Source organism: Lampris incognitus, chromosome 9, assembly GCF_029633865.1.
Source record: "Lampris incognitus isolate fLamInc1 chromosome 9, fLamInc1.hap2, whole genome shotgun sequence".
NCBI lineage: Eukaryota > Metazoa > Chordata > Actinopteri > Lampriformes > Lampridae > Lampris > Lampris incognitus.
The window spans coordinates 805148-817496 of NC_079219.1; the positions used below are offsets into that span (position 1 = coordinate 805148).

The 12349-nt window shown below is 42.3% G+C and overlaps 1 protein-coding gene across 2 annotated transcripts in view; it reads right to left on the reverse strand.

The window, feature by feature from the left end:
• gabbr1a (gamma-aminobutyric acid (GABA) B receptor, 1a) overlaps positions 1–12349 on the reverse strand; it is a 257938-nt gene that overhangs the window by 51039 nt on the left and 194550 nt on the right. For both annotated transcript variants that reach the window (XM_056286387.1, XM_056286388.1), the window contains one exon: positions 712–862. In XM_056286387.1, coding sequence (XP_056142362.1) covers positions 712–862 — 151 coding nt within the window. The remainder of the gene's footprint in view (positions 1–711; positions 863–12349) is intronic.

Sequence of the window (12349 nt, forward strand, 5' to 3'; positions counted from 1 at the left end):
AAGTGTTTCACAGAGAGATTAAACTACTTCAGTAAACATGGTGCAGCTCCCTGTCATCAAGGCTCTTCCAGAGAATCGGTTGTGCTCGTGATCTACAAGTCAGCGAAACCAGACCCGGCAACGAAAAACAATGGACAACATGGTGAACCACCGTAAAAGGCCACATTTTCTGACTGAGACTGAAACAATGTCCATGCTCCATAAAATGAAGGAGCTTAATGTGCTAAAGTTTTTCGATGGGCTAAAAAACAGAAATGGAGACATTTTACGAAGTCACAGACACAATGCTCCTCACCCAGCGTAACTTCCGTACCATGATGCCACTAAGCAACGAGTCTGCATTGTTGCAAACACAATAATCAAGCTATCACCTTCATTCGTTTATTCATCTTGATCAGGTTACTGATGGCATGTGATCATAGTCAGTGTTTCTAATAACTGAACTGATCTCAATCAATTCCTTTTTTTAAACAACAAGAATGAACCAAAATGTCAGTTAATCACTCAGCACTGCTGGTCACAAAGTTACTGTTACTCCAACTACTCAAACCATCCATGCATCCATCCATCCATGCATGCATGTATGCATGCATGCATCCATGCATCATCCATTCATTCATGCATCCATCCATCCATCCATCATCCAGCCATGCATCCATCCATCCATCCATCCATCCTCCATCCATTCTCATTCACAGCCTGCAGACTAACCGGACGTTGCCATTGTAGATGTTGAAGGTGAGGCAGATGATGCCCAGCAGGATGCCCAGGCCGGCAAAGACAGACACAGCCGCAAACAACTTCTGAGACAGGAACCGGAACTCTTCGATGACCACTGTCCGATCAGCTGGAGGCCCCGCACCTGAGAGAGACGGACAGAGAGACAGACAGAAAGAGAGAGAGACAGTATGAAGTAGAAGAAGGACGAAGACCGAAAGGAAGATAGAGACAGGAAACGTCACATAAAAGGAAACCAGAACTTGGGTAAAAGACATCTTTTTGTGGTCGCAGAAGTCAGGAAAACAACACTTGTGTGATCCCTAATCACTTTTCCACTGCCGATACCGATTTGAAGTCTGACTCTTTAAGATGATGGCGATGCGATCCATTACTTTTGCTGAACACTTCAGGCTTAGGCCATTAGTTTAGGGCCAGTGGGCAAAATAAATGAGATGGAATCAGTTTCTTTTAAACCATTAAAGAAATACAGGCTCATATGCATCAAAAATGCAGTAAAACAAGCCATTTTCCTTTTGTTTATGACATGTTACTCGTGGTTGTTGGCATCTGATTTTATTTTGGGGTAAAAGCTCTGATTCCAGTGCTCCGTGTTGGCCTGGTACCAGGCTAATATGTGGTGTCAGTACTGGTGCATCCATAGTTGTGACAAGCCATTGGAACACATGAAGACTGGTTGACAATCGTCAAGAAGAGAAAACTGAAATGGTATGGTCACATCTCGAGAAGTTCCGGCCTTGCCAAGACCATCCTGCAAGGCACAGTGAGGGGCAGGTGAGGGCGAGGAAGACAGAAGCAGCGATGGCCATGTAAAATCAGACAGTGGACAGGCCTGGACTTTGCCAGCTTACAGAGGGCAGTTGAGGACAGACAAAGATGGCAAGGACGTTGCAGATTCAACAGCGGTGCCCCAACGACCTCTTGAGCGGTTACGGGACAGGTTGAGGTGAGGTGAGGATAGCTGGGATCATTTGATTATTTCATGAGAACTATTTTTTTCAGTCTGGTGTTGTGCAGAAGTCTTGTCTTCTATGTCCAGGGACACAAGATGAGTAAAAAAAAACTTGTCATGTCTGTCAAACTGTATATGGACGTCTTCTCAAGAGACGGCCAAACTGACAGGAGAAGGGTGCTGCACCATTTGTCAGCTGTTGGCTAATGGAATATGTCACATTCAACAACAAAAAAATAGAGGCTCTACTCACTTTTCCTGGCAGTGACATTTGCTGACTTTAAACCAGTCATTCAGAGTCCCTGCAGTGAACAGAAGACCTTTTAACGCCAGTCTTATTTCTTTTCTTTGTTTTTCCGTTTCACTTACTTCAATTAACCTTCACAAGTTCCTGTACTATATGCTTTTAAATCATGTCGTAAAACACATATTAATTAATCAGTTTTATTGCTTCTATTGGCCTTTTATTTTTCATTCCGCATCCTTATTTATTTTATTGTTCTATCGGCCTTTTCTCTCTCCACATCCTTATTTATGTTATTGTTCTATCGGCCTTTTCTCTCTCCACATCCTTATTTATTTTATTGTTCTATCGGCCTTTTCTCTCTCCGCATCCTTATTTATTTTATTACTTCTATCGGCCTTTTCTCTCTCCACATCCTTATTTATTTTATTGTTCTATCGGCCTTTTCTCTCTCCACATCCTTATTTATTTTATTGTTCTATCGGCCTTTTCTCTCCACATCCTTATTTATTTTATTGTTCTATCGGCCTTTTCTCTCTCCGCATCCTTATTTATTTTATTGCTTCTATCGGCCTTTTCTCTCTCCACATCCTTATTTATTTTATTGTTCTATCGGCCTTTTCTCTCTCCACATCCTTATTTATTTTATTGTTCTATCGGCCTTTTCTCTCCACATCCTTATTTATTTTATTGTTCTATCGGCCTTTTCTCTCCACATCCTTATTTATTTTATTGTTCTATCGGCCTTTTCTCTCTCCACATCCTTATTTATTTTATTGCTTCTATCGGCCTTTTCTCTCTCCACATCCTTATTTATTTTATTGTTCTATCGGCCTTTTCTCTCTCCGCATCCTTATTTATTTTATTGTTCTATCGGCCTTTTCTCTCTCCACATCCTTATTTATTTTATTGTTCTATCAGCCTTTTCTCTCTCCACATCCTTATTTATTTTATTGTTCTATCAGCCTTTTCTCTCTCCACATCCTTATTTATTTTATTGTTCTATTGGCCTTTTCTCTCTCCACATCCTTATTTATTTTATTGTTCTATCGGCCTTTTCTCTCCGGATCCTTATTTATTTTATTGTTCTATTGGCCTTTTCTCTCTCCGCATCCTTATTTATTTTATTGTTCTATCAGCCTTTTCTCTCTCCGCATCCTTATTTATTTTGTTGTTCTATTGGCCTTTTCTCTCTCCGCATCCTTATTTATTTTATTGTTCTATCGGCCTTTTCTCTCTCCGCATCCTTATTTATTTTATTGTTCTATCAGCCTTTTCTCTCCACATCCTTATTTATTTTATTGTTCTATCAGCCTTTTCTCTCTCCACATCCTTATTTATTTTATTGTTCTATCGGCCTTTTCTCTCTCCGCATCCTTATTTATTTTATTGTTCTATCGGCCTTTTCTCTCTCCACATCCTTATTTATTTTATTTTTCTATCGGCCTTTTCTCTCCGCATCCTTATTTATTTTATTGTTCTATTGGCCTTTTCTCTCTCCGCATCCTTATTTATTTTATTGTTCTATCAGCCTTTTCTCTCTCCACATCCTTATTTATTTTATTGTTCTATCGGCCTTTTCTCTCTCCGCATCCTTATTTATTTTATTGTTCTATCGGCCTTTTCTCTCTCCACATCCTTATTTATTTTATTGTTCTATCAGCCTTTTCTCTCCACATCCTTATTTATTTTATTGTTCTATCGGCCTTTTCTCTCTCCACATCCTTATTTATTTTATTGTTCTATCGGCCTTTTCTCTCCACATCCTTATTTATTTTATTGTTCTATCGGCCTTTTCTCTCTCCACATCCTTATTTATTTTATTTTTCTATCGGCCTTTTCTCTCCGCATCCTTATTTATTTTATTGTTCTATCGGCCTTTTCTCTCTCCGCATCCTTATTTATTTTATTGCTTCTATCGGCCTTTTCTCTCTCCACATCCTTATTTATTTTATTGTTCTATCGGCCTTTTCTCTCTCCACATCCTTATTTATTTTATTGTTCTATCGGCCTTTTCTCTCCGCATCCTTATTTATTTTATTGTTCTATTGGCCTTTTCTCTCTCCGCATCCTTATTTATTTTATTGTTCTATCAGCCTTTTCTCTCTCCACATCCTTATTTATTTTATTGCTTCTATCGGCCTTTTCTCTCTCCACATCCTTATTTATTTTATTGTTCTATCAGCCTTTTCTCTCTCCACATCCTTATTTATTTTATTGCTTCTATCAGCCTTTTCTCTCCACATCCTTATTTATTTTATTGCTTCTATCGGCCTTTTCTCTCTCCACATCCTTATTTATTTTATTGTTCTATCAGCCTTTTCTCTCTCCACATCCTTATTTATTTTATTGTTCTATCGGCCTTTTCTCTCTCCGCATCCTTATTTATTTTATTGTTCTATCGGCCTTTTCTCTCTCCACATCCTTATTTATTTTATTGTTCTATCGGCCTTTTCTCTCTCCACATCCTTATTTATTTTATTGTTCTATCGGCCTTTTCTCTCTCCACATCCTTATTTATTTTATTGTTCTATCGGCCTTTTCTCTCCACATCCTTATTTATTTTATTGTTCTATTGGCCTTTTCTCTCTCCACATCCTTATTTATTTTATTGTTCTATCGGCCTTTTCTCTCCACATCCTTATTTATTTTATTGTTCTATTGGCCTTTTCTCTCTCCGCATCCTTATTTATTTTATTGTCCTATCGGCCTTTTCTCTCTCCGCATCCTTATTTATTTTATTGTTCTATCGGCCTTTTCTCTCTCCGCATCCTTATTTATTTTATTGTTCTATCGGCCTTTTCTCTCTCCGCATCCTTATTTATTTTATTGTTCTATCGGCCTTTTCTCTCTCCACATCCTTATTTATTTTATTGTTCTATCGGCCTTTTCTCTCTCCGCATCCTTATTTATTTTATTGTTCTATCGGCCTTTTATTTCTTTCTCCACATCCTTATTTATTTTATTGTTTCTATCGGCCTTTTATTTCTTTCTCCACATCCGTATTTATTTTATTGCTTCTATCGGCCTTTTATTTCTTTCTCCACATCTGCATTTATTTTATTGCTTCTATCGGCTTTTATTTCTTTCTCCACATCCTTCTTATTTATTCGACCGCTTGCTTTGTTGTCCACTTTACTCTTTTAAATGTATTCCACATCTTACTTTGTTTTCTTGTGAGCAACATCATGGTATATGCTTGAGAAGTGCTTGTAAATGAAGTTATTAGGGGCCCGAGCACCAAAGGTGGACAGGCGTCCTTTTGTGTCCATGCTGCTCATTAGTGTAATTCTCCAGTTTCTTCTTCTTCTGTCATTTTGAGCTCAGTTTTCACCAGATTTCCATCCACACATCCATCCATTACACTGGTCAACACAATTTTTCTTGCACGGGGTTTTTCAACGGATTCAAGCTAACTTTTGGGTGCTGAATCCAAATCTGGCATTAGTTTTTGCCTATCACATCAGGTTTTTGAACTATGAAAAATCATTATTTTTGAGAAAACAGCAATTTTACACTCGAAGTTAAAAAAAACACTGTTGCATTAGAAGATCGATAGATGCAAAAATGATTACAATGAATAAATAAACACTCAGCCTAGCATGAAATTACTTAGGAATTAATAGGGGTCATTTATAATCCCCACCAAGATTATATAAGGTCTGCCATACTGGATTTCCTGCCATAACGTCTGCCATACTGGATTTCCTGCCATAAGGTCTGCCATACTGGATTTTCTGCCATAACATCTGCCATACTGGATTTCCTGCCATAACGTCTGCCATACTGGATTTCCTACCATAAGGTCTGTCATACTGGATTTCCTGCCATAAGGTCTGTCATACTGGATTTCCTGCCATAAGGTCTGCCATACTGGATTTTCTACCATAAGGTCTGCCATACTGGATTTTCTACCGTAAGGTCTGCCATACTGGATTTCCTGCCATAAGGTCTGCCATACTGGATTTCCTGCCATAAGGTCTGCCATACTGGATTTCCTGCCATAAGGTCTGCCATACTGTATTTTCTGCCATAACGTCTGCCATAATGTATTTTCTGCCATATGGTCTACCATACTGTGTTTTCTGCCATAACGTCTGCCATACTGGATTTCCTGCCATAAAGTCCGCCATATTGGATTTCCTGCCATATGGTCTACCATACTGGATTTTCTGCAATATGGTCTGCCATACTGTATTTTCTGCCATATGGTCTGCCATACTGTATTTTCTGCCATAAGGTCTGCCATACTGGATTTTCTGCCATAAGGTCTACCATACTGGATTTTCTGCAATATGGTCTGCCATGCTGTACTTTCTGCCATATGGTCTGCAATACTGGATTTTCTGCCATACTGGATTTCCTGCTATAAGGTCTGCCATACTAGATTTTCTGCCATAAGGTCCTCCATACTGTATTTTCTGCCATATGGTCTGCCATACTGGATTTTCTGCCATAAGGTCTGCCATACTGGATTTTCTGCCATAAGGTCTGCCATACTGGATTTTCTGCAATATGGTCTGCCATGCTGTATTTTCTGCCATATGGTCTGCCATACTGGATTTTCTTCCACATGGTCCACCATACTGGATTTTCTGCCATAAGGTCTGCCATACTGGATTTTCTGCCATAAGGGCTGCCATACTGGATTTTCTGCCATAACGTCTGCCATACTGGATTTCCTGCCATAACGTCTGCCATACTCGATTTCCTGTCATAAGGTCTGCCATACTGGATTTCCTGCCATAAGGTCTGCCATACTGGATTTTCTACCGTAAGGTCTGCCATACTGGATTTCCTGCCATAAAGTCTGCCATACTGGATTTCCTACCATAAGGTCTGCCATACTGGATTTCCTGCCATACTGGATTTCCTGCCATAAGGTCTGCCATACTGTATTTTCTGCCATAATGTATTTTCTGCCATATGGTCTGCCATACTGTATTTTCTGCCATAACGTCTGCCATACTGGATTTTCTGCCATACTGGATTTTCTGCCATAAGGTCTGCCATACTGGATTTCCTGCTATAAGGTCTGCCATACTAGATTTTCTGCCATAACGTCCTCCATACTGTATTTTCTGCAATATGGTCTGCCATGCTGTATTTTCCGCCATATGGTCTGCCATACTGGATTTTCTGCCATATGGTCTGCCATACTGGATTTTCTGCCATAAGGTCTGCCATACTGGATTTTCTGCCATAAGGTCTGCCATACTGGATTTTCTGCAATATGGTCTGCCATGCTGTATTTTCTGCCATATGGTCTGCCATACTGGATTTTCTTCCACATGGTCTGCCATACTGGATTTTCTGCCATAAGGTCTGCCATACTGGATTTTCTGCCATAAGGGCTGCCATACTGGATTTTCTGCCATAACGTCTGCCATACTGGATTTCCTGCCATAACGTCTGCCATACTCGATTTCCTGTCATAAGGTCTGCCATACTGGATTTTCTGCCATAAGGTCTGCCATACTGGATTTCCTGCCATAAGGTCTGCCATACTGGATTTTCTACCATAAGGTCTGCCATACTGGATTTCCTGCCATAAAGTCTGCCATACTGGATTTCCTACCATAAGGTCTGCCATACTGGATTTTCTACCGTAAGGTCTGCCATACTGGATTTCCTGCCATAAGGTCTGCCATACTGGATTTCCTGCCATAAGGTCTGCCATATTGGCGTTCCTGCCATAAGGTCTGCCATACTGGATTTCCTGCCATATGGTCTGCCATACTGGATTTCCTGCTATAAGGTCTGCCATACTAGATTTTCTGCCATAACGTCCTCCATACTGTATTTTCTGCAATATGGTCTGCCATGCTGTATTTTCTGCCATATGGTCTGCCATACTGGATTTTCTGCCATATGGTCTGCCATACTGGATTTTCTGCCATATGGTCTGCCATACTGGATTTCCTGCCATAAGGTCTGCCATACTGGATTTTCTGCCATAACGTCTGCCATAATGTATTTTCTGCCATATGGTCTGCCATACTGTATTTTCTGCCATATGGTCTGCCATACTGGATTTTCTGCCATATGGTCTGCCATACTGGATTTTCTGCCATAAGGTCTGCCATACTAGATTTTCTGCCATAGGGTCTGCCATACTGGATTTTCTGCAATATGGTCTGCCATGCTGTATTTTCTGCCATATGGTCTGCCATATTGGATTTTCTGCCATATGGTCTGCCATACTGGATTTTCTGCCATAAGGTCTGCCATACTGGATTTTCTGCCATAAGGGCTGCCATACTGGATTTTCTGCCATAACATCTGCCAAACTGGATTTCCTGCTCGTAACGTCTGCCATACTGGATTTCCTGCCATAACGTCTGCCATACTGGATTTCCTGCCATAAGGTCTGCCATACTGGATTTTCTGCCATAAGGTCTGCCATACTGGATTTCCTGCCATAAGGTCTGCCATACTGGATTTTCTACCATAAGGTCTGCCATACTGGATTTCCTACCATAAGGTCTGTCATACTGGATTTCCTGCCATAAGGTCTGTCATACTGGATTTCCTGCCATAAGGTCTGCCATACTGGATTTTCTACCATAAGGTCTGCCATACTGGATTTTCTACCGTAAGGTCTGCCATACTGGATTTCCTGCCATAAGGTCTGCCATACTGGATTTCCTGCCATAACGTCTGCCATACTGGATTTCCTGCCATAAGGTCTGCCATACTGTATTTTCTGCCATAACGTCTGCCATAATGTATTTTCTGCCATATGGTCTGCCATACTGTATTTTCTGCCATAACGTCTGCCATACTGGATTTCCTGCCATAAAGTCCGCCATATTGGATTTCCTGCCATATGGTCTACCATACTGGATTTTCTGCAATATGGTCTGCCATGCTGTATTTTCTGCCATATGGTCTGCCATACTGGATTTTCTGCCATAAGGTCTGCCATACTGGATTTTCTGCCATAAGGTCTACCATACTGGATTTTCTGCAATATGGTCTGCCATGCTGTATTTTCTGCCATATGGTCTGCAATACTGTATTTTCTGCCATACTGTATTTTCTGCCATAAGTTCTGCCATACTGGATTTCCTGCCATAAGGTCTGCCATACTAGATTTTCTGCCATAACGTCCTCCATACTGTATTTTCTGCCATATGGTCTGCCATGCTGTATTTTCTGCCATATGGTCCTCCATACTGGATTTTCTTCCATATGGTCTGCCATACTGGATTTTCTGCCATAAGGTCTGCCATACTGGATTTTCTGCCATAAGGTCTGCCATACTGGATTTTCTGCAATATGGTCTGCCATGCTGTATTTTCTGCCATATGGTCTGCCATACTGGATTTTCTGCCACATGGTCTGCCATACTGGATTTTCTGCCATAAGGTCTGCCATACTGGATTTTCTGCCATAAGGGCTGCCATACTGGATTTTCTGCCATAACATCTGCCATACTGGATTTCCTGCCATAACGTCTGCCATACTGGATTTCCTGCCATATGGTCTGCCATGCTGTATTTTCTGCCATATGGTCCTCCATACTGGATTTTCTTCCATATGGTCTGCCATACTGGATTTTCTGCCATAAGGTCTGCCCTACTGGATTTTCTGCTATATGGTCTGCCATACTGGATTTCCTGCCATAAGGTCTGCCATACTGGATTTTCTACCATAAGGTCTGCCATACTGGATTTCCTGCCATAAGGTCTGCCATACTGGATTTCCTGCCATAAGGTCTGCCATACTGGATTTTCTACCGTAAGGTCTGCCATACTGGATTTCCTGCCATAAGGTCTGCCATACTGGATTTCCTGCCATAAGGTCTGCCATACTGTATTTTCTGCCATAATGTATTTTCTGCCATATGGTCTGCCATACTGTATTTTCTGCCATAACGTCTGCCATACTGGATTTTCTGCCATAAGGTCTGCCATACTGGGTTTTCTGCCATAAGGTCTGCCATGCTGTATTTTCTGCGATATGGTTTGCGATACTGTATTTTCTGCCATACTGGATTTTCTGCCATATGGTCTGCCATACTGGATTTCCTGCCATAAGGTTTGCCATACTAGATTTTCTGCCATAACGTCCTCCATACTGTATTTTCTGCAATATGGTCTGCCCAGCTGTATTTTCTGCCATATGGTCTGCCATACTGGATTTTCTGCAATAAGGTCTGCCATACTGGATTTTCTGCCATAAGGTCTGCCATACTGGATTTCCTGCCATAAGGTATGCCATACTGTCCATGCGGACATGGACATGGTATTACCCAGTACCCAAAAATGGAAAAGGGATGAAACCTAATTTCACTCGGTTTTTAGATAATTCTCTTTTTATGTCCAAATCATCATGGAAATCAGAGTCATCCTCAGGGCGTCTGGGTGGCATAGCGGTCTATTCCATTGTCTACCAATACAAGGGTCATCTGTTCGAATCCCCGTGTTACCTCCAGCTTGGTTGGGCCTCCCCACAGACACAACTGGCCGTGTTTGCAGGTGGGAAGCCGGATGTGGGTATGTGTCCTGGTTGCTGCACTAGTGCCCCCTCTGGTCAATCGGGGCACCTGTTTGGGGGCGGAGGGGGAACTGGGGGGAATAGCGTGATCCTCCAACGTGCTACGCCCCCTGGTGAAACTCCTCACTGTCAGGTGAAAAGAAGCGGCTGGTGACTCCACATGTATGGGAGGAGGCATGTGGTAGTCTGCAGCCCTACCCGGATGAGCAGAGGGGGTGGAGCAGAGACCGGGACAGCTCGGAAGAGTGGGGTAATGGGCCAAGTAAGATTGGGGAGAAAAAGGGGGGGAAAAAAAGAAAACATTATATCTATTTGTTGTTGTCCTTACTTTGTGTGTCTTCAGCTGTCCCCTTATGTGAGACACAGCAGAGGTCTTCAGCTGTCTCCTCGTGAGAGAAACAGCAGAGGTCTTCAGTTGTCTCCTCGTGAGAGAAACAGCAGAGGTCTTCAGTTGTCTCTTCATGAGAGAAACAGCAGAGGTCTTCAGTTGTCTCCTCGTGAGAGAAACAGCAGAGGTCTTCAGCTGTCTCTTCATGAGAGAAACAGCAGAGGTCTTCAGTTGTCTCCTCGTGCGAGACATAAAAGAGGTCTTCAGCTGTCTCTTCGTGCGAGACACAGCAGAGGTCTTCAGCTGTCTGCTCGTGAGACACAGCAGAGGTCTTCAGCTGTCTGCTCATGTGAGACACAGCAGAGGTCTTCAGCTGTCTCCTCGTATGAGACACATTGGAGGTCTTCAGCTGTCTCCTCGTGCGAGACATAAAAGAGGTCTTCAGCTGTCTCTTCGTGCGAGACACAGCAGAGATGTGAGACACAGCAGAGGTCTTCAGCTGTCTCCTCGTGCGAGACACAGTGGAGGTCTTCAGCTGTCTCCTCGTGTGAGACACAGCAGAGGTGTGAGACACAGCAGAGGTCTTCAGCTGTCTCCTCATGTGAGACACAGCAGAGGTCTTCAGCGGTCTGCTCATGTGAGACACAGGAGAGGTCTTCAGCTGTCTCTTTGTGCGAGACACAGCAGAGATGTGAGACACAGCACAGGTCTTCAGCTGTCTCTTCATGAGAGAAACAGCGTCTGACTTGTGTAGTATGTGGTGTTTGTGTGAGCCAACATGTGTGCATGTGTCACAGAGGCAGAGAGAGCATGACATGTGATGAACAAAAGGCAGTTCAGATGCACGACACTGGTAAAATGTGTGTTGGTCATGAGGCTTCATGTCTGTGTTTGAGCGCCCATATGTGCCAGCATCAATACACAACATTTTAACACACCTACCATATGTGCCAACATCAATACACAACATCTTAACACACCTGAACAAACTAACAGAATGAGCAAACACATGTTATAAAAACACACACCCCTTTAAAGACAGGTGTGAGTCTGTGTGTGTGTGTTATTTTGTGTGTTTGTATTTTCCATTCAGTCAATGCATTTGCACCATTTAAACCCTCCTCCGTCCTTGATCAAGGAATCAGGAAAGGGTGTTGCCATGGAGACCCAGCTCGGTAACAGTTGCCACAGCGAATAGAGGAGAGCTGAGCTGAAGTGGTTGTTAGGGGCGACTGTGAATAGAGTGAGAGCAAAAGGGGGGGAGGCGCCAAGTCAACATAGACGAAGACAGGTGGAGGCGTTAAACTGACGACACACAGCCCAAATTTGCTATGTCGCTGTGCAGTGAACCAGACCCGCCCCTGTCAATAAGCCCCTCCCCCAAACCAAGTACACTTTGAAAAGCAGCAAATTAACAGGTTACATATGTTTCCATCCAACTTTTGAATATTTAAAGCTGCAGAAATGCAAATGAAGAACACAACCCTGAGCGTAGGCCTGGTGTCCTACATCAAAGCTGGGCAGTCTGGGATGAATGGACCACATCACACATCTGCTTCAGCTGATGGACACATGTAAGAACTTA